At 40.1% G+C, this 25,934-nt stretch overlaps 2 protein-coding genes across 4 annotated transcripts in view; one reads left to right on the top strand and one right to left on the bottom strand.

Moving 5' to 3' along the window:
* The window catches only part of opcml (opioid binding protein/cell adhesion molecule-like), a 253,293-nt gene that overhangs the window by 147,324 nt on the left and 80,035 nt on the right, over positions 1 to 25,934 (top strand). The window lies entirely within an intron of this gene.
* Positions 20,040 to 25,934, bottom strand: part of ntm (neurotrimin) — a 633,991-nt gene continuing 628,096 nt past the window's right edge. For both annotated transcript variants that reach the window (XM_079804856.1, XM_079804855.1), the window contains one exon: positions 20,040 to 20,491. In XM_079804856.1, the coding sequence (XP_079660982.1) occupies positions 20,457 to 20,491 (35 nt within the window). In that variant the 3' untranslated portion in view covers positions 20,040 to 20,456. The remainder of the gene's footprint in view (positions 20,492 to 25,934) is intronic.

A 25,934-nucleotide genomic window follows, 5' to 3' on the forward strand; every position in this document is an offset into this window, starting at 1 on the left:
TCGTGGAGGCACACACGGAAGACAAGAACAAGTTGGATAAAGGTGTTATTTTGATTTTTTTTTGCGCACAAAAACTATTGTCGTCGCATTGTATGATTATTGTAGAGTCACTGTGGTGAGATGGACTTTGTAACGACGTTTTAAGTGCCTTTCATGGATCTTGGAAGTGTCAATGTACTGAATGCCAATGGAGGCCTGTGTGAAGCCTTTCTCAGCCATCAGCTTTCAACTAAAATATCTTCATTTGTGTTCCGAATATGAACGGAGGTCTTACGGGTGTCCAACGACATGAGGGTGAGTAATTAATGACAGAATTTTCATTTTTGGGTGAACTAACCCTTTAATATTATTATTATTTAATATTATTTAATTCATTTAAGACTGCTCTTATGAGGACATTCAACAAAACGGGCATAATTCTGTGTTATTGTTTGTTCAAGCGCAAAAGAGAACTGAATTCTGGAGTGCGTCTTTCTGAGCGTTGTGTGTGTGTCATAGTCAGGACATTCACAGTGAGCGCGTTCTCTTCTGTCTTTCTGTATGTGTGAGTGTGTGTCATAGTTAGGGATGAAACGGTATGGAAATTTCACATCACGATTATAGTGACCCAAATTATCACGGTTATCAATATTATCAATATGAAAGTGTTCAAAAAGAACAGATGAACACACTTAAAACATTTCAACAAGTTTTATATTTGAAAATCAACAAATAAATAAAGCAGCTCTTTGCACTTTTTTAAGCAAGATTCTATTCTGTGGGATTTCCTTCCTTATAATGGCCGTCAACAATAGCAACTCATAATGCATAAATAATAATAATTTGTCATAAATATAATCTCTAATATTATCTCTGTAAATATATTCTCAAGCAATATTCTCATCAGTGTTCAGCAATGATGCATTTAAATCTAGCATATTTTGTGTAAGAGCCCAAACAGTATCCTAGTGAAATAATGCATATCCATATTTCCATATGATTTGACAGTTTATTTGACTAAATATCAAAATGTGTGCATCATACCTGACACCTAAATGATCACTTTACAGTCAGTTTTATGACTGTCATTCTCTTCAAATGCTATTGAAGTTTGAAACGTGTATAACGTTACCAATGTTGTGTGTAACTTTAGAGACGGTCCCTAAATTCGCCAGCGTTGTGCCAGTCATATCAGACGCCCTGTGGTTCTGCTGTGGCTCTGCTGAGTTTTTTTTTTACTATTTTTGCTGCTGAAATAGAACAGAAACAGTCGACCACTGTATGATGAGTGAATCTCTTGCGTACATCGCACGTTTATCTCTGATCTGAGTGCAGATTTCAGTGAGAGCGGTGCGCGCTCTGAACAAAACTTTGGCTGATCTGAACGCCACTGATTATGAGACATTGAATTCATAAACTGAATAGAAACACGTGTGAGTGGTTATAATGCGCAACGCTACTATAACAGATGGCTTTTGAGAAGACTATAAGATCAACAGCAGAGTGGCTATAGTGTGCAGCCGAAATAACGTTATACCCGCAAATGGCGGTTGTTAATGTCAAGCCCTGATTATTATCCCTTAAATGTCTCCCTAGTTTTGTCTGAATTTGTTTGTTCGCGTCACGTTATTATTTCCCAGACGTAGTTTTGGTATTGAGGTCAAAGTCCACTTGCCTTGTGTTCGTATTGAAGTGTTTCCCCTATTACAGCGACTTTCTTCTGGCATGTTCGGCAGACAGGGTGACCATCTTCGATTAAGTTTCCCTCAGGACTTTTGTAAAAGCCAAAATATGATCATACCTCAGATTTGGTCCTTTTAGAGGCTGAACAATCCCCAGAGTGCTGTCAATGCCATCTGCCTTTTCTCCTCATTCAGAAAACAGCGTTGCGCTCTGTGCCTGTGTCAGACTGACTGGACAAGATTTGCCGCGAGTTTTCACAATCGTGATAATCACACGCGGTTTTAATGATAATTACATTTTATACGATATTACTAACCGTCACTAAATTTTATCGTGGTTTATCGTGAAACCGGTAATCGTTTCATCCCTAGTCATAGTCAGGACATTAACAGTGAGCGCGTTCTCTTCTGTCTTTCTGTGTGTGTGTGTGTGTCATAGTCAGGACATTAACAGTGAGCACGTTCTCTTCTGTCTTTCTGTGTGTATGTGTGTCATAGTCAGGACATTAACAGTGAGCGCGTTCTCTTCTGTCTTTCTGTGTGTGTGTGTGTGTCATAGTCAGGACATTAACAGTGAGCGCGTTCTCTTCTGTCTTTCTGTGTGTGTGTGTGTGTCATAGTCAGGACATTAACAGTGAGCACGTTCTCTTCTGTCTTTCTGTGTGTATGTGTGTCATAGTCAGGACATTAACAGTGAGCGCGTTCTCTTCTGTCTTTCTGTGTGTGTGTGTGTGTCATAGTCAGGACATTAACAGTGAGCGCGTTCTCTTCTGTCTTTCTGTGTGTGTGTGTGTGTCATAGTCAGGACATTAACAGTGAGCACGTTCTCTTCTGTCTTTCTGTGTGTATGTGTGTCATAGTCAGGACATTAACAGTGAGCGCGTTCTCTTCTGTCTTTCTGTGTGTGTGTGTGTGTGTGTCATAGTCAGGACATTAACAGTGAGCGCGTTCTCTTCTGTCTTTCTGTGTGTGTGTGTGTGTCATAGTCAGGACATTAACAGTGAGCTCGTTCTCTTCTGTCTTTCTGTGTGTGTGTGTGTCATAGTCAGGACATTAACAGTGAGCGCGTTCTCTTCTGTCTTTCTGTGTGTGTGTGTGTCATAGTCAGGACATTAACAATGAGCGCGTTCTCTTCTGTCTTTCTGTGTGTGTGTCATAGTCAGGACATTCACAGTCAACGAGTTTTCTTCTGTCTTTCTCTGTGTGTGTGTGTCATAGTCAGGACATTCACAGTCAGTGTGTTCTCTTCTGTCTTTCTGAGCGTCGTGTGTGTGACATAGTCAGGACATTCACAGTCAGCGCGTTTTCTTCTGTCTTTCTCTCTGTGTGTGTGTGTGTGTGTGTCATAGTCAGGACATTCACAGACAGTGTGTTCTCTTCTGTCTTTCTGAGCGTTGTGTGTGTGACATAGTCAGGACATTCACAGTCAGCGCGTTTTCTTCTGTCTTTCTCTGTGTGTGTGTGTGTGTGTGTCATAGTCAGGACATTAACAGACAGTGTGTTCTCTTCTGTCTTTCTGAGCGTTGTGTGTGTGACATAGTCAGGACATTCACAGTCAGTGCGTTTTCTTCTGTCTTTCTCTGTGTGTGTGTGTGTGTGTGTGTGTGTGTGTGTGTGTGTGTGTGTGTGTGTGTGTGTGTGTGTGTGTGTGTGTGTGTGTGTGTGTGTGTGTGTGTGTGTCATAGTCAGGACATTCACAGTCAGCGCGTTTTCTTCTGTCTTTCTCTCTGTGTGTGTGTGTGTGTGTGTGTGTCATAGTCAGGACATTCACAGTCAGCGCGTTTTCTTCTGTCTTTCTGTGTGTGTGTGTCATAGTCAGGATATTCACAGTCAGTGTGTTCTCTTCTGTCTTTCTCTGTGTGTGTGTGTGTGTGTGTGTGTCATAGTCAGGATATTCACAGTCAGTGTGTTCTCTTCTGTCTTTCTGAGCGTTGTGTGTGTGTGTCATAGTCAGGACATTAACAGACAGTGGGTTCTCTTCTGTCTTTCTGTGTGTGTGTGTGTGTGTGTGTGTGTGTGTGTGTGTGTCATAGTCAGGACTTTCACAGACAGTGGGTTCTCTTCTGTCTTTCTGTGTGTGTGTGTGTGTGTGTGTGTCATAGTCTGGACATTCACAGACAGCGCATTCTCTTCTGTCTTTCTGTGTGTGTGTGTCATAGTCAGGACATTCACAGAGAGTGTGTTCTCTTCTGTTTTTCTGAGCGTCTTGTGTGTGTGTCATAGTCAGGACATTCACAGTCAGCGAGTTATCTTCTGTCTTTCTGAGCGTTGTGTGTGTGTGTCATAGTCAGGACATTCACAGACAGCGCGTTCTCTTCTGTCTTTCTGAGCGTTGTGTGTGTGTGTGTGTGTGTCATAGTCAGGACATTCACAGTCAGCGAGTTATCTTCTGTCTTTCTGAGCGTTGTGTGTGTGTCTCATAGTCAGGACATTCACAGACAGCGCGTTCTCTTCTGTCTTTCTGAGCGTTGTGTGTTTGTGTCATAGTCAGGACATTCACAGTCAGTGCGTTCTCTTCTGTCTTGTCACACTTGAATAGTTTAAAAGCATTTGCATGAATAAGAGCGTGATCATATAATGTAACACTAGCCAAAGGATGACAGAAAAACGTATGCTGCGTTAATTGGCTCATGTGATTTAAATTTCGCATAGTGAGCATTGATGCACCCTGGGTTTTGCAGTGCATTGTGGGAGCGAATGTTTCAGTGCACTGGAAAGGATTCTGCGATTGAGATGGCCCTTGAAATGGCCGGCTCCCTAATCAGTGCCCTGACTACTGAACTAGGGTGCTGATTGAGACGCACCCACTGCTGCTTGTTTTGCTCCTGAATGTATCAGCTGTTTTGAACAAATTGATTCAAGGCGACTTACTCATAAGGATAGTAACTACACCACCTACTGGTGTAACTGCAGAAAGAGTTTCTGAAACAATGACAATGTTTTCTCTGAGATGAAGTGGCAGTGTCTAATTTAGATGCCACTCACACTAATGACATTTTGGATTTTAATAGAGTGACCTCTGGGGTTTTTCTGTAGACATGTGCAAATGGAGATTAATCAATGTACAAATATGCATTTGTTTTGTAGAAAATTAAAGGTTTGCACTGGAACAAAGGACAAATGAATAGTATGCACACCCCTTTCCAGGTGACCTTTTAATACAGATTTCATGGCGTCTGTAATTTCAATATGAAGCAGAGCAAGAACAAAGGAAACTCCAAATGCAATTTAAACGGAATAGCAATGTTTTCTCACAAGACTGGATCTTCTTATACTGCATGTACGGAGCATAACGTATCACTGCCTTGCAGCGCAAACCTCAGCTCGTGCCCTCATTTCCTTAGAGGTGCAAATACAATCTTTTTGCTTTCAGCGCCGTCTGTGTTATGAGTGTGTGTGCGTGAGAACTGATGAAGTGCCAGGGCTTCCAAAAGGAACGCGAATGGGCTCTCAGGTGTTTCATAAAAGATTGCGGGGCGGTTTTAGATTAGTGTGCATCAGGATTTCCTTTGAAGACAATGGTGTGGTAATTAGGTAGAGTTCTGCGGTAAAAGTGGACTTGATTGTATCAGGGTCCCCGAAGACCATCATCTACAAAAGCCCAAAGTACTGCAAAGTCAAGTGCTGGGATTCTTGTGCTTTCATAAAGCAGGATACGATCTGATGGCGCTCGTGATCAATGTCTTTTACTGTGGTTTCATGCCCTGGCTGTTTTGTAATGCGTATTCTCAGCCTCGTGCGGCACATCCACTGTCCAACCAGTCAGTTCGCTGACCCGTGATGCCTATTGCGCACAATTCTCGCAGAAAACGGCAGTTCTGATCTGATTAGCTTAGCTGATAATGAGTTTTAAAAGTCGGTTGTGTCACTATTTGGTCAGAATAATCTGCACTGAAGACTTTGAAGTCTTGCGTTTACAGTAACTTGTTAGCTTACCACATAGTGTGCTTTTAATTCCAACGGACTTTCTGTGGATTAATTGCAGGCTCGCTTCTCGTGGAGGAATCTGAGGTTAAGTGCCCCGCTCAAGGGCACAATGGTGATAGAGCAGGACTGTGATATTAGTAAGTCCCCAGTTCCTGTCCCACTCCTGCTCGGGGCTGAACCTTTGTGTCCGTGGTGCAGAATCTTAACTATTAGGCGACTACAACCCATGTATTTGCTTGACAGAGAGTCTGACATCTTGAGAGCTAAATCATCTGGAGGTGAAACCTCACAGGCAGCTTGAAGGGGCTATTGTTTTCCCTGGGAATAAAATGTGCTGTAATTAAACTGAAATGGGCTCTGACTTCCTCTCTGTACGACTGCCTCAATTTTCGCCCTGGTGGTGTGTGAGTGGGCTGGATAGATTTTTAATGTATAGGCAGCTGTCGCAAAAGTCTCGTGGTTTTAGAGGAAATGGATTGTCACAATTGCACAAAAAAAAAAATTCTAGCAGTGAGAAAGAACATTTCTATTATTATTCTATTTATTTTTGCCAACTCGAACATCCATCTGAAAAATCTGTGCGACTTACTGACACTACTCTTTTCTATTCTATTCTATTCTATTCTATTCTATTCTATTCTATTCTATTCTATTCTATTCTATTCTATTCTATTCTATTCTATTCTATTCTATTCTATTCTATTCTATTCTATTCTGTGGCAGTTTCTGTAAGTTCGGTGAACACTTTACAATAAGATCTCATTTGTAATTGTTAATCAATGCATTAACTAACACTAACATGCTACAGCATTTATTAACGTTGTTAATGTTAGCTAATGAAAATGTTCATGTTAATTCACAGTGCAATTAATGTTAACAGATGCAACATTTGATCTTAAAGGGTTAGTTCACCCAAAAATGAAAATTCGCCCATGATTTACTCACCCTCAAGTCATCCTAGGTGTATATGGCATTCTTCTTTCAGACGAATACAATCAGAGTTGTATTAAAAATGTCCTGGCTCTTCCAAGCTTTATAATGGCAGTGAATTGTTGGGTCGTTTTTGAAGGCCATAAAAGTGCATCTATCCATCATATAACTGCTCCACACGGCTCTGGGGGGGTTAATAATAACTAACTTCCGGTGGTCAGCGGTGCGCAAGTAGACTTGTGCTAAAAGAGTAACCCTTGACCCTTGAACCCTTGACACATGCGTATTGATGAACGCAGAACCGCAGAGGACAGAGCAAAACAAAACACTGGTCATGAATTAGAGTCTAAAAGAGAAATGGCGAAGGATTTTGATATAAGAGAAGAGGAGCTTGAGTTTGTTGTCAAGCACTATCCACGAGAGGCGTCAAAGCTTGAGAAAAAATGAAAATAATCATTTATACACCTAGGATGACCCGTAAGACCTCCGTTCATCTTCGGAACACAAATGAAGATATTTTTGTTGAAATCCGATGGCTCAGTGAGGCCTGCATGGCCAGCAATGACATTTCCTCTCTCAAGATCCATTAATGTACTAAAAACATATTGAAATCAGTTCATGTGAGTACGGAGGTCTTACGGGTGTGGAACGGCATGAGGGTGAGGAATAAATGACATTATTTTTGGGTGAACTAACTCTTTAACCCCTCGGAGCCGTGTGGAGCATTTATATGATGGATAGATGCACTTTTATGGACTTCAAAAATGACCCAACAAGTCACTGCCATTATAGAGTTAGGAAGAGCCAGGACTTATAATATAACTGACGAACTCCGATTTTATTCGTCTGAAAGCAGAATGTCATACACACCTAGGATGACTTGAGGGTGAGTAAATCATGGGCTAAATTTCATTTTTGGGTGAACTAACCCTTTAATAATGTGATTAGTAAATGTTGAGATTAACATGAACTAAGATTAATACATGCTGTAGCAATATTGTTCATTGTATTTAACAATGTTAACAGATGAAACCTTATTGTAAAGTGTTACCAGTTCACCTCTGAATTTCTGTCCTTACTAAACGTGTGTACTGGCATATTTTAGGCTTTGTAAATTATTTGTTCAAACCAGACAAATGTAAAAATCAAAGCAGGTTTTTAATGTGGAGATATTCTTTATGTGTGTACCTGTTAATAAGGCTGCATTCACAGTTAATATTTGTTTTAACAAAGTTAAATTAATAGAAATGAATAGTTTAATTAAGAAAGGAAGCATTACATTGATCAAAAGTGACTGTAAAGACACTTGTATTGTTTCAAAAGATTTGTATTTCAAATAAATGCTTTCTATTCGTTAAATGTATCACGGTTTCCACAAAAAGAACGGTTTCCAACATCAGTAACACAAATGATTTCTGAATTATCAGGTGAGACTGAAAATTCATAGGAATAAATGACATCTTAAACTCTTATTAAAATAGAAAAAAAGTTGTGTTGAACTGTAATAATATTTCATAATATAATTTTTTCAGTGTTTACTGAACTGCAGCCTTGATTTAGCTTGAGAGACTTCTTTCAAAAACATTCAAAAATTTCCTGAGCAGTTGTATATCGAACATATTTGCAATTAGTCTTTCTTTAAATGGTCTTGAAATTCCACATCAATGTTTTCTGACATTTTTACGGAATTAAGAATAAACACACTCTCCTGACCCTGTGGCTTTTGGAGGTGAGGCTGAATGAAACCAAACTCAGTTATTGGAGTCGACTGTGAAGCATCGCCTGTCTCGCTCGGCTCGATTCTGTCCTTCACTCCCTTTCTTTTTAACGTCAAGGCTTTTGACTTGGCTTTAATGCTTTAGGAAAGAGCATAAACACTTCTGTCGGCAAGTCTTCTCAGGACGAGTTTGCCTGAAGAGGGAGAAATTGATTTTCATGGAAGGAGAGGAGAGAAGGATAGAGTTTGTTCTCTCTGATCAGGAGTCAGTGCTTCTATCTAATGCAGAAGCTGCGTTCCTGGGGTCTTACAAAACATTTCATATTGTTGTGTTGATTTGTTGCTGATTTGCTTTGTACTACCCCTGGTGGAAGCCTAGAGAGAACACTCGCCGGTTGCCATTTATCATTCCACTGGCACATTATGTGCGTGTGTGTTTGTGTGTGACTCTCTGCTCCCACTGAGCATGTGCAGAATATTTTTAGACTTCCTAAGTCATTGCAGATAGTGGGAATTATCTGCATTAAAATGCTATAGATGAATCCACCACAAACATCATTGCACTGGTTTACCCAGACCCCATTGGACTGTATCAGCAGAACTTCTTTTTCTTTGCAAAGTCAGGTAATTATTTCCAAGAGTTTCTTAGCACATTTAGTCTTTGTCGCTGTGGCTGATTGGTGAATCACAGTTCAAAATGACAGAGCAGGAAAATGAAGATTAATCAGGCCTCCCGACGGCCTACATCCTGTGACCGCCAGACACGCCACGCCGCTCTCAACCAATCAGAGCAACGATGACTTCGACATTTTCTGGACCACCTGTACAGATTCTATTAGCAGCACATGAGTTGGCTTTTGACTGTCTTAATAACCTCCAACGATTCCTCATGCGTTTCATGCATTTGGAGCTAATGATTATGTGGCAATATCTGCACTGTATTTTTATTTCTTATGCATATGTTGTGATTATTCTATCACTATCACTATTTTAATACCCTTTCTATAAAAAGCACTTTGAATTACCATTGAGTATGAAATGTGCTATATAAATTAACTTGCCTTGCCTTAAATAAAAGATGATTTTATTTTGTAGGGCTGGGTATTGACACAAATTCGATTTGATTCAATATCGATTATTTTAGATATATATCAGTTACAATACATGGCAAATTTTCTCAAGGAAAACAAATCTACAGTCAGCTGTAGCCAGGCTATATTAGCCTACTATAACATTGAAGGTAAAAATGTACTGATTTGTATACAAACACTTAAATTACACTCAATAATGTTTGTTTATAATAATAAAGTTATATGAAATATAAACATTTAAATGGTGGCTGTAATAAAAATGTGCCAGATTTATTCAAACATGCATTAAATATTGAAGAACATTAAAAATTATAATGAATATGTTAGGGATGCACCGAAATGAAAATTCTTGGCACGTTTTTTCTTTTTCTTTTTTCCATTTATTTTGCCAATTTTTTCACAATTGCATAAATGTGCTTTTTTACTATTTTGTCTTGCTTTTAAAATAAATTACCAATATTTTTTTTTTTTTTTTTTTTTTTTTTTTACAAAACTACAATTAAAAAATATTTATTTAACACTGAACATTTTTAGCATTCCAGCAGACATTATACAAACAAAGCTCAATATAAATATTTTTATTTGGCCATTCTATCTTATCTTTGGCCTATTATGCCTACAGGTATCATAATCAAATCATAATCAAATTTTGTTTGTTTGTTCATGAGAGGTTTTGCAAGCCTGTGTAACTCAGCACTGAATAAAAACTAGGGGTGCCCCGATTGATCGGCAACCGATCTCTATCTGCCGTTAATCGCTTTAGGATGATTGATCGGCGGTCTCTAAAAAGGCCGATCTCATGAACCGATCGCAGCTGACGACACATAAAACCCGTGCCTGCCATGAGAGCGTGGGCATGATATGCCTCTTATATCTCTTTCCGGCGCGGGTAAAATAATTATAATGCTGAAGGTGAGGTACAATTCATATTTCTATATTAAATAACTTACGCAGTCATTTGAAAACTTTCTGTGAGACGTAAGTTCACAAACAGCGCGAGTGAATCACCGCGTGAGCTGCACAGTTGTCACAGGATTTGCCACTTGCACAATCGAGGCAGTGTCGCATCTTCACTAAAGTTTATCATTTGCATTTATTTTTAAGTCTTGCCAGTGTTCAAACCTCTCAGCACTCGCGCGCTCTCCAGACCGTGAGCGCGCACACACACACACACGCACGCACGCACACACACACAGGCCATCTCACAAAAAGCTTGCGAGTACAAATTCAAATTGCGCTGAAATGGTCAGATACACACAAATGTATGTACTAAATGACCGTCTTGACGAGTGTGCACGTAAACCCCGTCGTGACTCGCGAGTGAAGGCTTGTGCAGCTGCATGTAACAGTTAACCGTATCCGTGTTCGCTCTTAAAGTGACAGCTGTCGAATAAACTGCTGCTGTCTCTGAGTTTCTCTTTGTCTTGTGTTGTTTGATGAACCTTTATGACACTCACTGCTCTTGAATGACCAACTTTTGCAACCTTAAGTGTAAGGATTAATCTAATTTAATTTATTCAGGGAAGACCAATATTAATATACATTTGATTTCTTATTAAATGTCTTTAGTATTTCTTACCTCAATACTAATGTTAGACCTACCTAAAAATGTGTCTTTAAAAACAAAAATGCACTACATGATCAAATATATAGGTGAGATGATTATATACATTTATATGACAAGAGTCACCTAAGGGGGGGATTCCCCCATTGTCAGAAATAAAATTCAGGCCCTAAATGAATGTCTGTAAAATTCCCTATAAATAATTCTACATGATAAAAAGAAGGCTTCAAATAGATCGGTATCGGTGATCGTATCTGCAGATACTGCTTCCTGTGATCGGTAATCGGCTCCAAAAATCCAGATCGGAGCACCCTAAATAACAGAAGAAAAAAAACTTGCCATAGTTTTGTACTTTGTGGCAGTAGCCAGTTTTGGTGTAACAAGTTTTACATATAGCTGCCAATTATTAAATGTAATCAGTGTTTTAAGAGGCTACATCCCATTAAGCTGATCTGATGTGAGTTGGTCTGCCTAACCCCTCTTTGTTTGGAATAATTTTATGTTACTCTGCCTTATTTGGGAAAGATGGCCTACAGTAGCCTTAAGTTATCTCATTTTCTAAAATAAACACTTGGTGGTTCTTCAAGATCTTGACTCTAGCCTATTTCTACAGTTTTTTTTCTCAGTACAGTTAATTTAGAGTTAGTTTAATTTCTACAAATGGTGCCAACTCTGCAAGATTATAGATAAAAGATTCCCATTCCCCTGCCATTCTGTGATCGGCAGTGATCGGCAATCGGCAGATCATGATCTTGGTGATCGGCCCCAAAAATGCTGATCGGAGCATCTCTAATAAAAACTGTGGCGGTTTGAGCAGTGAGTGGATCCTGACTAACTTAAAACATATTGGCCATTGCGTTCAAGAGATCAACAACTATGTCACATTGTAAATGGATACATTTGACGTTCTACAGACACAAATATGCACTGCAGCATTTGCCAATATATTATTACAGTATCAACTGAGACAATTCAGCAGAACAGTGTCTGCAAACGGCCATTTCTGCCTCTTTTTGTCGGACACTTTAAAGCCTTGTTTAAGCCTTGTTTGTACTCGGCGCGTCCGCATGAGCGCAAGGGTGCGGAGGCTCGCGCTGCGGAGGCAGACAAAAGTATAAACAAAGCACTTCCACACTTCTGAGATGTGCTGCATTGCTGCATTTAGAAGCATGTGCGCCTCTCTCTCACACGCGCTGGTTGCTATATTTGATCGCGTCATCAAAAACCATTGTTCGGTAAAATGTATTCGGTCTTTTCACTTTTTCACTTTCAATTTTTGCTATTTTCGGCCGAATAATTTCGGTTGCCGAACAATCGGTGCATTCCTAGAATGTTATATGGTGCATACCGGTATTACGGCTGTCAAATAAAAATTCGAATTTAGAATATTCGTCGAATTTACAAAAAAAAATGCACATTCGAATGCAAAAACCGTGTGTGAGACATGATGATGACGGAACTGACGCGGTTTGTGTATCCAGTACAGAACGGTTCGGCCGCGTTGTTCATTTGAAAAAAGGCGGAAAAAACCTGACTCTGAGTCGACCTGTTCGACAGTGTATACAGTCAGACAGAGCAGTGCAGAAGAAGGTCATCAGGGCTTTGGAGCATGAGATGGATATAATTGAGAAGAGGCGCTTCCTGCTGATGAAAATCCTCTCAGTTGGTGGCAAAATCAAGTGGTATATATGGATCAACATATTGTGTGGCTGGCAAAGATATACTTGACCATACCTCAGCAAAAAAAACGCTCAGCACTCGCTGCAGGTCAAGTTGACTGTTTGGTGTTTTTGACGAACAATAGGTAGATGTTTCGTGAGTGGAAATGGATTGTTTTTACATTACGTTGTCTGTTGAAGCGTGTTTTCTCAGGTTACTGATGCACTTGCAGTTTAATGCACTTTTGTTACCTAATTTTCCTTGCATGCTCATTAATGAAATTATATTTTATTTAATAACAATTGTTTGAAAAGTTAACGCACTGTAAAAAGTGAATGTCATTTCTTTCAATAAAAGACGCAATGCTTGGTTTGCATTTGCTTGTTGTGCTCGCTTGCGCCCTCGTGTGAGCATAGGAGACAATACAGTTCTTTTTCCCTCTAATATTAAGTATTGCCTTTAGAATTAGAATATAATTCGAATTTTGACAGCCCTAGTGCATATATTTATCGAAATGCTCCTCTCTAGAGTTAATTTTTGTGGCTGACTAATGAGTTTATGGACACTGGATATGGTTTTTTTGAGGTAACTGTGACGTGACATGACATTGTTTACAAGCTGTTTTACTGACGGTTGAAACACTGATTTAGCGATGTGACTTGATACTGATTTCTGTAAGTTGTCCTGTATCTTTTAACACACTTTCAGATGCTCATTCGTGTTTATTTTGCGCTGTAACTGGTATTAAGGCGGAAGAGAAGATCAGTCCATGTGCGCTCCTCGATTTATTGGATGGGAGGCGCGCTACAATGTTCCTTTCATTCATCAACTGAAAACAGGATGACTAATCGATTCTTGGGATTTAAGAATCAATATTGTTTCGTAAAAATGAGAATCGATTAAAGAGCACCTATCATGGAATTTTGAAATTTACCTTTCATGTAGTGTGTAACATAGATCTAAGTGAACAAAAACATCCTGCAAAGTTTGAAATATGACAGGGCACCGTATATATAGTTATTTTCTTTCAAAAGTAAGAGTCGATTCCGAGTCATTTTAAGAATCGTTAGAAGACCGAAGCTTTTTCTCTGACTAGATGACGTCAACTTGTCAAGTTATTTGAATACGATACGCCCACTTATTGCGCTCCAAGACGCCAGTGAAAACTAGAAAACATCATGGCGACGAGACGCTGTTCTGAAGTGCGACTCAAAAGCAAACTTTTTTCATCTGCCCAAGGATGAGCATTTGAAGACTAAGTGGCTTGAAGACAAACCATACATCGTCGTGATTGGGTGTTTATTAGTCTTCAAATGTCTCTATTTGCATGTTTCGCGATCTCAGGAAGCTTTTATTATGGACTTCTATTATGGCACATGGTATCTTCTTCATCTGTCTGTATCATATATGGACTACATGTGCACAGAGCGCCCTCCGGCTGCCAGTATGAATTGAAAACAACACATAAGAGACTCAATCGCTCGTGATTAGGCTATATCTGCGCATTTTGAGGAAGTATTGAATAAAAAATACTCCTCTGTTTAGAAATTTGACGAAGACATATGAGAATCTATCAATATGTCTCCTCATCTGCACACTTTTGAACTAAAAGCCCTGAGGGATGATGATTTGTCGCGAGTCTTCGTGAGGAGAATAGAGGAGTTTTTTTAGGAATGAGATCAGCTGAGGCTCATATTACAATCAAACTGTACCGACGCGGTTTTCATATTCATAACTCCTGACACATATTAACAAATTACTGTCAATATAAGACTTTGATGGGCGTTCCGTTTCCGAAAATATCTGCACAGACTATACCAATCACAACTGACTGGGTCATCGGACCAATCACCGCAGATTAGCGTCACGTAAAGGCGGGGTTTTGAAAAGTGAATCACTAAAGGAATCATTTGAGAATCGCTGTCAAAACAGGTAAAAATAAATGCATATTATAAGAAAACTAAAGTCTTTTTTGTCATTGCATGCATGCAAAACTGTTGTTGGGGACTTCTAAAACAATATTTGGAACATTTTAAATGCCATAATAGGTGCTCTTTAAAATCGAGAAATCAATATTTTTTTACCCAGCCCTAATATTTTGTTGATGTGCCGATTACCCAGTTTGGTCTAGATTTAAAGGGATAGTTCACCCAAAAATGAAAATTCTGTCATCATTTACTCACCCTCAAGTTGTTCCAAACCTGTATGAGTTTCTTTGTTCTGCTGAACCGAAAAGAAGATATTTAGAAGAATGTTTGTAACCAAGCAGATCTCGGCAGCCATTGACTACCGTAGTAGGGGGAACAATACTATGGTAGTCAATCTGCTTTGTTACAAACATTCTTCAAAATATCTTCTTTTGTGTTCAACAGAAGAAACTCATAAAGGTTTGGAACAACTTAAGGGTGAGTAAATGATGATTTCATTTTTGGGTGAACTATCCCTTTAAGGATCATTCTGTACTGTACTGAAAGAAAAAGGACAAGAAAAAATGTTTTTATTATTGACTTGCTGCAAGTTTCTCACAGGATTTCATTAGAGCTTGTAAAACACTTTGCATTTCTGTCTATCCTACTTTCTCACATCAGAGTTAAATTCACTTATGCACCTAGTGCAAATGTTAGTCGTGCAAATGGTAAGCATATTTGCTCTTCTGTAGTATTAGAATAATTCACCTCATATGAACTCCCATTCCACACAGCTGAGTTTTTTCTCCTTCTTTCTTGCATCCTCTCTCTCTCTTTCCATGTTCTTTCCTTTCACTTTATCTTTTCTAAAGAGAAAAAACTGTTAAGCCCAGAGAGCTGCTGCACCAACAGCATTATCAGGTATCAGAATCGTATCATTGCAGCTAGATAAAGCAGAATGGAATCAGGCTGATGATAGGCAGGAGGTGTATCTTGGCTTTATCAGTTATCTACATTCTCACTCGCGCTGTGGGGACTTGTTTCTTTTCATTGGCGTTGCCGGCAGTCATTCTGCCCCAGTCATGCGTATCTGGAAGACATTTTGAGCTGTCAATTGGAGACAGAGAACCGCACAGTGCCCGCAAGAAATGGTTGGGAAAGATGCAAATTTCTGAAGTACACGATGATAGAAAAATCACAACAGAAGGAAAGAGGAAATCAAAACCCATCTATCTATCTATCTATCTATCTATCTATCTATCTATCTATCTATCTATCTATCTATCTATCTATCTATCTATCTATCTATCTATCTATCTGTCTATCTGTCTGTCTGTCTATCTGTCTGTCTGTCTGTCTGTCTGTCTGTCTGTCTGTCTGTCTGTCTGTCTGTCTGTCTGTCTGTCTGTCTGTCTGTCTGTCTGTCTGTCTGTCTGTCTGTCTGTCTGTCTGTCTGTCTATCTTCTGTCGTCCGTCCGTCCGTCTATCGTCTGTCTGTATCAGTTTTACTAGTATGTCTTCACTGTTAAAGACTATATAAAAAGCTCTCAATCTTTCCTCAGTTGTTTTCGTACCATGAAAGTGAGCAGCCTTGGGTATTCGTAGAGCATCTTTATGAGATTCTGTCGAATCGTATTCTTAAGACAAATGAACCAGTCAGCTCGTGTATGTTCCAGAGTGCAACTTTCATAGATGTAAAATCCAACCAAAAGTGCACTAAGTTTGGAGAAGAAATAAAAGTTCATCCCTGCCTCTCCGAGTTCATGTGCACTGGTCCTCAAGATCGTCACAGAGAAAATTAAATACTCAGCCAGAATAGACCAGGCATTTTATTAAAACCATTTATACTGTCTTAAAGTCTAAGGCCATGCTGTGTGGTTTGGTTAAAATATTGTAGAACGTCATGGAGGCTGAAAATGAGCATGCACCGATTAAACCTCCCATCCGACTATTACCTCGGGAACTATAAATAGATGTCTACAGACAAGGGTCCAGATAAAGAGAGGATCATCCTGGATATCTGTCTCTGGGGAAATTCTGTGGATTGTCAATTCCATGCAGCTCTCTTTTACTGAATACTGCAGAGTTTAGGGAGTGCTGGCTAAACACCCTCAGGTTCTAAGACCAGAATCCTTTGTTTTGAGTCCAGCTGCCTGATGTTTCCGGAGGGAGAATTTCTTCTTTTCATCTTTAAATGAGACCTTGCCAACTCTTCTCTGGTGGCGGTGACCTGCAGCACCTCATGCTGATATTTTTGTGTGTATAAAAAATTGCAAGTGTGTGAAAGTGCTGTTGGCTATTTCTTTAAAAAAGGATGGTCAAGGTGAATTTTCAAAAAAGTTTAAAAAATAAAAATTCACACATAGCTTGCTTGTTGGGAGAAAAAAAGTCTCAGTTAATTAAGCTTGTTTTATATAAACGATTCTGCGTTGTGTTCTTGAACAGTATTACGGTATGGTTCTCTGACCAACTTCATCCTTTCGTAAACCCTTCTGACTGAAGGATTTTGTCTGGTATATGCCTTGTATAAGAGATGTTGTTCACTTGGTGCATTTTCAGCGATGACCTTCCTCCAAGGCATATTCAACATCTCCTAGTTTTTTCTCCTTCATGTCTTTCTACAGTTTTATCCTTTTATGGTGCATTTGCTCTGTGTTCTGTTGTAATGTGGCATTCAGTGCGTCATATAGAGACACTCCCGCTTGGCAGTATGTCCTTCAAGGTTTATCAAGAACATTTGTACCAAAATGACAGTCTGTCTCATATATAATCTTACACGTGTCTACACCGGATGCGATGCTGCTTGAGGTTGTATACATATTTCAACCACAGATCAATCAGCCTTAATCTCGGCGTTAGACTTCTCAGGGTTTCTCACACACACACACACACACACACACACACACACACACACACACACACACACACACACACACACACACACACACACACACACACACACACACACACACACACACACACACACTGGGTTTTCATGTTTTAAGGGGACTTTCCATAGGCGTAATGGTTTTTATACCGTACATACCGTATTTTCTATTCCCCTACACTGCCCCTGCCCCTAAACCTACCCATCACAGGAGACATTCTGCATTTTTACATTTTCAAAAAACATCACTTAGTCTGATTTATAAGATGTCCCCACAAGGATGAGGATTTCGGATATTGCCATCTTTGTGGGGACATTTTGTCCCCATAACGTAGGGATTACCAGTACACACACACAAACACACACACACACACACACACACACACACACACACACACACACACACACACACACACACACACACACACACACACACACACACACACACACACACACACACACACACACACACACACACACACACACACACACACACACACACACACACACACACTATATAAATATACAGTATATACATACACTGACAGGTGAAGTGAATAACACTGATTAACTCTTCATCACCTGTTAGTGGGTGGGATATATTAGGCAGAAAGTGAACATTTTGTCCTCAAAGTTGATGTGTTAGAAGCAGGAAAAATGGGCAAGCGTAAGGATTTGAGCCAGTTTGACAAGGGCCAGATTGTGACGGCTAGACGACTGGGTCAGAGCATCTCCAAAACTGCAGCTCAAGATTCAAGATTCAAGAGTTTTATTTGTCACATACACAGTTATATACACAATATACAACTGGCAGTGAAATGTAAACAGGTCCGCTCCATGGACAGTGCGAATAACAGTTACAAGAAATTAAATAGAAATAGAATAAAATTAGAATAAAAAGTATTAACATAAGTAGAATTATAAATAAATCAAGTTAAGATAAAAATAGGAAATAAGATAAAAATAAAAATATAAAAAATATGTGGATATGATAAGTGAGATAAACTGTAGACTTAAAAATAAGTGGTTAACATAAAATATATAATATGTATATATAAAGAAGTATAATGTGCAAGGTTTATTACAGGTTGTTACGCAGTAACAATAGGGACGTAAAGTGCAGTGCAATTGCAGTATGTGGATGTTAATGTTAAAAGACTGGATGTTTATGTGTGTGCGGGGGTGAAGTGAGTCACGTGACTGAGTTCAGGAGTCTGATGGCCTGGGGGAAGAAACTCCTCCTGAGTCTTTCAGTCTTTGCCATCAGGCTACGGAAGCGCTTACCAGATGGCAGCAGGGTGAAGTGAGAGTTTGCAGGGTGATTAATGTCTCTGATGATTTTAGTAGCTCTACCTCTGCAGCGTTTGGTGAAGATGTCCTGCAGAGACGGGAGAGCTGAGCCTGAGATGCGCTCGGATAAGCGCACCACTCTTTGCAGGGCTTTGCAGTCGTGACTGGTGCTGTTCCCGTACCACGCTGTGATGCACTGAGTCAGGACACTTTCTATCGCCCCTCGATAGAAAGTTTTCAGGATGGCTGGTGAAACCCTGAATTTCCTCAGCTGGCGCAGGTGGTACAGTCTTTGCCTGGCTTTTTTCACCTGTGTCTGGATGTGTGTAGTCCAGGTCAGATCCTCGGAGATGTTCACACCCAGGTATTTGAAGCTGCTCACTCTCTCTACCGGTGTCCCGCTGATCATGAGAGGGGAGTATGACCGATGCTGTCTCTTCCTGAAGTCCACAATCAGTTCTTTGGTCTTGTTAACATTCAGAGAGAGACAGTTGTCCTGGCACCATGATGTCAGTTGCTCCACTTCGTCCAAGTATGCCGTCTCATTGTTGTTGGAGATGAGACCCAGGACAACAGTATCATCAGCAAACTTGATGATAGAGGTGGAGCTGTGTGTGGACAAACAGTCATGGGTGTAGAGAGAGTAGAGCAGGTAGAGCAGCTCTTGTGGGGTGTTCCCGGTCTGCAGTGGTCAGTCTCTATCAAAAGTTCTCCAAGGAAGGAACAGTGGAGAACCGGCCACAGGGTCATGGGCGGCCCAGGCTCATTGATGCACGTGTGGATTGATCAAACAGACGAGCTACTGGAGCTCAAATTGCTCAAGAAGTTAATGCTGGTTCTGATAGAAAGGTGTCAGAAAACACAGAGCATCTCAGTTTCTTGTGTATGGGGCGGCATAGCCGCTGACCAGTGCCCATGCTGACCCCTGTCCACCGCCCAAAGCACCAACAGTGGCACATGAGCATCAGAACTGGATCACGGAGCAATGGAAGAAGGTGGTCTGGTAGCCAGAGGAGGCAGTGATGCTTTGGGCAATGTTTCCCAGATCTCCAAACTCCCCAGATCTCAATCCAATCGAGCATCTGTGGGATGTGCTGAACATACAAGTCCGATCCATGGAGGCCCCACCTCGCAACTTACAGTACTTAAAGGATCTGCTGCTAACATCTTGGTGCCACAGCACACCTTCAGGGGTTTAGTGGAGTCCATGCCTCGACGGGTCAGGGCTGTTTTGGCAGCAAAACAGGGACCAACTCAATATTAGGAAGGAACATATATATATGTGTGTGTGTGTGTGTGTGTGTGTGTGTGTGTGTGTGTGTGTGTGTGTGTGTGTGTGTGTGTGTGTGTGTGTGTGTGTGTGTGTGTGTTTGTTTGTTTGAAACCAGAAACAGCCACAAAAAAATCACATTTTAAGAATTTATTTTATTTCAGAATGATGGTGAAAATGAAGTGAATTTCTGTAGCTCAAACAGCGGAGAAAGCGCTAGCAATCAAGGTCATGGATTTGATTCTCAAGGAATCAAACTTTGTGTAAACGGTACATTTGTTACATTTTCATTGTAAATATGTAGATCAATTATTGTCAGTATGTATTTTTTTTTATTTTTTTATTTTTTTTCTGTATTATTTTTATTCCCAATGTCACATTTACCAGCATGTGTCTGCTGAAGCTTCTGGTCTGCGATGTGGAGATACTGCTGGGACAAAGCAAACGGCTGCATTTATCGGGCTTGTCTGTCTCTTGTGCTCTTGAGTGATGGGCCAAAAATGGCAGTTTCTCTTCATACTTCTGCAGGCCATTCATCCACATGACTAGTTAGCTATAGAGGTGGGCTGAGGCCTTCAGACGAATCCTCTGAGGACTGACACAAATAGAATGTTAGTGCATCCACCTTGAAAGCAGTGACAAAAGTGACAATCACAAGTGGCGCCCCGTACTATTGTACTGTTATTTCAATTCAAACGAGGGCCACGGCTCACTCAGGAGACTTGAATGGTGTACAGAGAAGCAAATGCTTTCGCTTTTGCTGTGGGAACATTTTTGAAGCATCCGCAGAAAATAGAGAACATCCTGGTTAGAAACCATGTCAAGAATCATTCTCAGTAAAAATGACATCTTGGTGAGCAAGAATATACTATGGCCTTCCCTGACATAAGTCAATTCAAGTTCTACTCCAAGTCTTAGAATAATTGTAAATAATAAATTTTAAATTATTTGCTTATTTTGAAATATTATAACAAATTTAATGGTCCTCAAGAACCGATGAGGTTCGTTCTCGTGTGTGACAAACAGGTTTGATTGAGCTTCTGTTTATGTTCGCTGATCAATGTTTGTGAATAAAAGCCTAATGTCAACCAGTTCATCATATAAAACGATCGATACATGGTTTTCTCTGACAATATTTGTGACTTTTTAAATGTCCCACATTCTGCTAATCCCGGTATGTAACTCTCGACACTGCTGTCTGTGTCTGGTTGGGGAAATCATTCCTGTTTCCCCTCTATCCGAAAGCCCAAACAGAGTGGCCACCATTCATTGCCCCTGGTGTAATGGCCTTCATCAGTCTCCCATCACATAAAGCCTGCCTGTCATTAATCTCACCCTGAGACCACATGGCCGTCTGCTGACAATGATCTGCAAGCAGCGAATCCCCACAGCACTGAGTCTCACTGACCTACTCGTATCTTAAAAAGGCACAGCAGCGATATGAAAAATATGGCAGGTGTCATTTTATGAAATGGCCTCTTGTTCTCATCGCCAAAACGATAAAAATTGTTGTGCCCTGTGTTTGTCACAGGTGTAACCCCTATTTAGGTCATTTATTTTATTGATTTAGTAAGAGAGTTAAGATTGTTAAATCCTCAATCCTAGATCAAGAATTTATCAAACAGACTTCATCCTTAAAGCACACACACACACACACACACACACACACACACACACACACACACACACACACACACACACACACACACACACACACACACACACACACACACACACACACACACACACACACACGTGCACTCAGGTGGTTTAGCTAGTCATCTAACCGCCGAAACATCACTGTGACAAGGCTGGGAATACAAACTAAGACCAGCAAACCTGATGAGACTTTATTTTCTTTTTTTTGTTCGAATGACATTTAACAGATGTTTTTACAATGTTTAGGATTTAGAATATGTAAATATGGTAATTAAGTGTCTATTAGAAAATGTTCAGAAAAACTAACAAAAATTAATAGTACCTTTTACCTTTTGTAAAAATATGGGCCCTACTTTATATTAGGTGGCCTTAACTACTATGTACTTACATCAAAAAATAAGTAAAATGTACTTACTGTGTTCAAATTGTATTGCAAAACACTTTTGCTGATATTGAGGTGGGATACGGGTAGAGTTAGGGACAGGTGTGGTGGTGTGGGTAAGTTTAAGGGTAGAGTTAGGGACAGGTGTGGTGGTGTGGGTAAGTTTAAGGGTAGAGTTAGGGACAGGTGTGGTGGTGTGGGTAAGTTTAAGGGTAGAGTTAGGGACAGGTGTGGTGGTGTGGGTAAGTTTAAGGGTAGGGTTAGGGACAGGTGTGGTGGTGTGGGTGAGTTTAAGGGTAAAGTTAGGGACAGGTGTGGTGGTGTGGGTAAGTTTAAGGGTAGAGTTAGGGACAGGTGTGGTGGTGTGGGTAAGTTTAAGGGTAGAGTTAGGGACAGGTGTGGTGGTGTGGGTAAGTTTAAGGGTAGAGTTAGGGACAGGTGTGGTGGTGTGGGTAAGTTTAAGGGTAGAGTTAGGGACAGGTGTGGTGGTGTGGGTAAGTTTAAGGGTAGGGTTAGGGACAGGTGTGGTGGTGTGGGTGAGTTTAAGGGTAAAGTTAGGGACAGGTGTGGTGGTGTGGGTAAGTTTAAGGGTAGAGTTAGGGACAGGTGTGGTGGTGTGGGTAAGTTTAAGGGTAGAGTTAGGGACAGGTGTGGTGGTGTGGGTAAGTTTAAGGGTAGAGTTAGGGACAGGTGTGGTGGTGTGGGTAAGTTTAAGGGTAGAGTTAGGGACAGGTGTGGTGGTGTGGGTAAGTTTAAGGGTAGAGTTAGGGACAGGTGTGGTGGTGTGGGTAAGTTTAAGGGTAGAGTTAGGGACAGGTGTGGTGGTGTGGGTAAGTTTAAGGGTAGAGTTAGGGACAGGTGTGGTGGTGTGGGTAAGTTTAAGGGTAGAGTTAGGGACAGGTGTGGTGGTGTGGGTAAGTTTAAGGGTAGAGTTAGGGACAGGTGTGGTGGTGTGGGTAAGTTTAAGGGTAGAGTTAAGGACTGGTGTGGTGGTGTGGGTAAGTTTAAGGGTAGAGTTAGGGACAGGTGTGGTGGGATGGGTAAGTTTAAGGGTAGAGTTAGGGACAGGTGTGGTGGTGTGGGTAAGTTTAAGGGTAGGGTTAGGGACAGGTGTGGTGGTATGGGTAAGTTTAAGGGTAGGGTTTGGTGTAAGGGAAGTGTCAACTGTGTAATTACAAATGTAACTACAGAAATGTATTACAGGTGTAATTACATGCAGGTATTTTTTTAAATGTAAGTACAATGTAAAAACATGTATGTACATTAAGTGCATTGTATCAAATTATTAATTAAAATGTTAGTACACCTAATATTAAGTGGATCCAAAATATGTTTAAAATCCAATACACTCACATGGAATAGCTATTTAATGTTACGTCTAGTAGGTCATATACAATTATTTATTTGTACAATTTATATACTTAATATATGTGACCCTGGACCACAAAACCAGTCATAAATGTCATTTTTTTTAAATTGAGATTTATAGATCATATGAAAGCTGAATAAATAAGCTTTGCATCGATGGAAACTGCAAAAGAATCTAAATATTGAGAAAATCGCCTTTAAAGTTGTCCAAATGAAGTCAGTAGCAATGCATATTACTACTACTTATAATTTTTTTAAATATATATTTACTGTAGGAAATGTACAAAATATCTTCATGGAACATGATTTTTGGCATAAAAGAAAAATTGGATAATTTTCACCCATACAATGTATTGTTGGCTATTGCCACTAATATACCCGGTTGACTTATGACTGGTTTTGTGCTCAACAAAGTCACGTATGTTGTTGTTTTTTTTGCCAAGAAACGTTGGTTTAATCAGTCGGACCAATCAGATTCTTTTTTTTTAAATACATCATATCCATGTGACGCATCAAGTCTATTTAAAGAATACATTCCTCCAATACATAAAGCAAAAAATAAGCTTTATTCAGACAAAATAGTCTCTCTGAGTAAGATTGTTGTGGAAAATATTGGTAATCAATCTATGTATTTTAGAACATGCTTGAGTTGAGAAGATATTTCTTCATATAAACGATCTCGCACCGATGTGGCTGACAGTCCATTAGGCTGAAGTGCAAGGGACTGGTGTGACAGAGTCATTAGTTCACTGAATGAGGCCTGATCTCACCCTGTCAATGCTGGATAATGGAGGCTCTGCCTTCCAAGAAGCACCTCTTACTTTTTAGCACCGAGTGGGAAAATCTATATGCTTTCCCCTCAGCTTTAAATTTAAGTGACAGTCAATTCAAGCACAGTGAGGGCGGTCTTTTTAGCATATTGCATTTATAATGGATCCATTGGTTGATATGCATATGTAAATGTGTGCGGCGGCTGTTTGAAACGGATCATTATAAATGTATGCATGCTGTTTGATACGACATTGCGGTGTTCTGTTTGACCTGTTATTGCATAAACATAAATATTTGTGTATTTGAGAATTCAAATCAACTGCTGGACCTATTTGAATTGTTTTAGAAATGTCTAGTCTCCTCCAACACTCGAGCTCCTTTTTGCCTTATTTTGTAGGACTTTGCACCCGTTCAACCAGCCATATGCAAACTCGTTATCTTGCAAATTGCTAATCTAATCTGTCACAGGCAGATGCAGAAATTCAGAGCACGCAATCATCTGTCCCACAGCACCCCTGGAGCAGATGAGGTGTTAACCGTCCTGCTCAGAACGGCCAGAGAAGGTGCCCACGGTGGGATTGGAACCATGACCTTCCTATTCACGGTGCAAGGCTTTCACCAATAAGCCATTTAAAATGTAACTTTTGAACAGAAAATTAACTTTTGGCACGGCCTCCATGTTTTCCCCCGTCATGCTAATGTCATTATTTTGGTGTTTCAGGCTCAGTTGGTCGCTTTCAGCCAGAATAAGGGTATAAATCCATACACTTATCAACTAGACACATATTGGGACATGATGAACAGCGCGGTTTGGAAGACGGAGGGTGCTGCATACAGAATTAATGTCTGCGGGACGTTTTTCTGGTAGTTATAAGAATTTTTTAGTATGGAGGGGAAAGCAAGCATCAAGTTGAGGGAAATTAGACCCACAGCACCAAGACGGTAAAAAGGTTTTAAGGCGTTGAGGCCAAGCATAGAGCGACTATGAGGTTATTTTTAGACCGAAACTTTAAAAAAAAAAAAAAAAAATTGCATTCTATTGTTTGAATGTACACAGCGATTCCCAAGCAAAAACTGCAGAGCATGCATGATTATAGACCGGAGCTTAATCTTGTGGTTTTCAATGGTTCAAATCCTCTGCAAGCTCTCTTGCGCTCCAGCACTCTGCATAGATTAACAGAGTCTGAATGAGCTTTTCCCTTTGAAGAATATCCTGAGAAAGCATTCACTTCACACTTGCAATTGTTGCCCTCCAGATTTGCCAAAATAGTGCTCTCTTGTTGACTAATTTTCAGAGCCGGGAAATTCACCAGTAAAGGGTCTGATAATCCATTTACTGATTTTGACCTTGAGCGTGAAGCCCTCTTAAAGACTAATATGAATTACTGCAGTGTTTTGGCACGCCGACGCGAACGCTTTGGCAATGGCATTTCAAACATTCTCAGTGCACCTTGTTGAGTGTCATTGATGAAAACCGTGTCAACGCAGCACATTCTGTGCCATTGTTATATCAAATAACTATTGACGAATAAACCAAATGCCAGATAGCAAATGACAAATAAAACCTTAAGACCAGTGTTTCTTTGGAGAAAGTACATCTCTGCGCATGCAATTATGCCCTCAGTTTTTTAATATGTAGCTCTGACTTTCAATTAGTCCTAACCTTTAGAGCTGTCACTCAAAAGTTTAGAAAAGGGTAAAAAAGATAAGTATAGCCAATGCCTTTAGGTCTTTTTGTGCAGTTTTAAGAAATGTCCTTTCCTGTGAAGGAGACAAATGTAATGTCATATCCAGATTCTTCTGAACTGAAAGGTGGCTATTGCCCAGAATTGCTCTAATTTTTCATCACGG

This window comes from Gobio gobio, assembly GCF_949357685.1.
Source record: "Gobio gobio genome assembly, chromosome: 22".
NCBI classification, from domain to species: Eukaryota; Metazoa; Chordata; class Actinopteri; order Cypriniformes; family Gobionidae; genus Gobio; species Gobio gobio.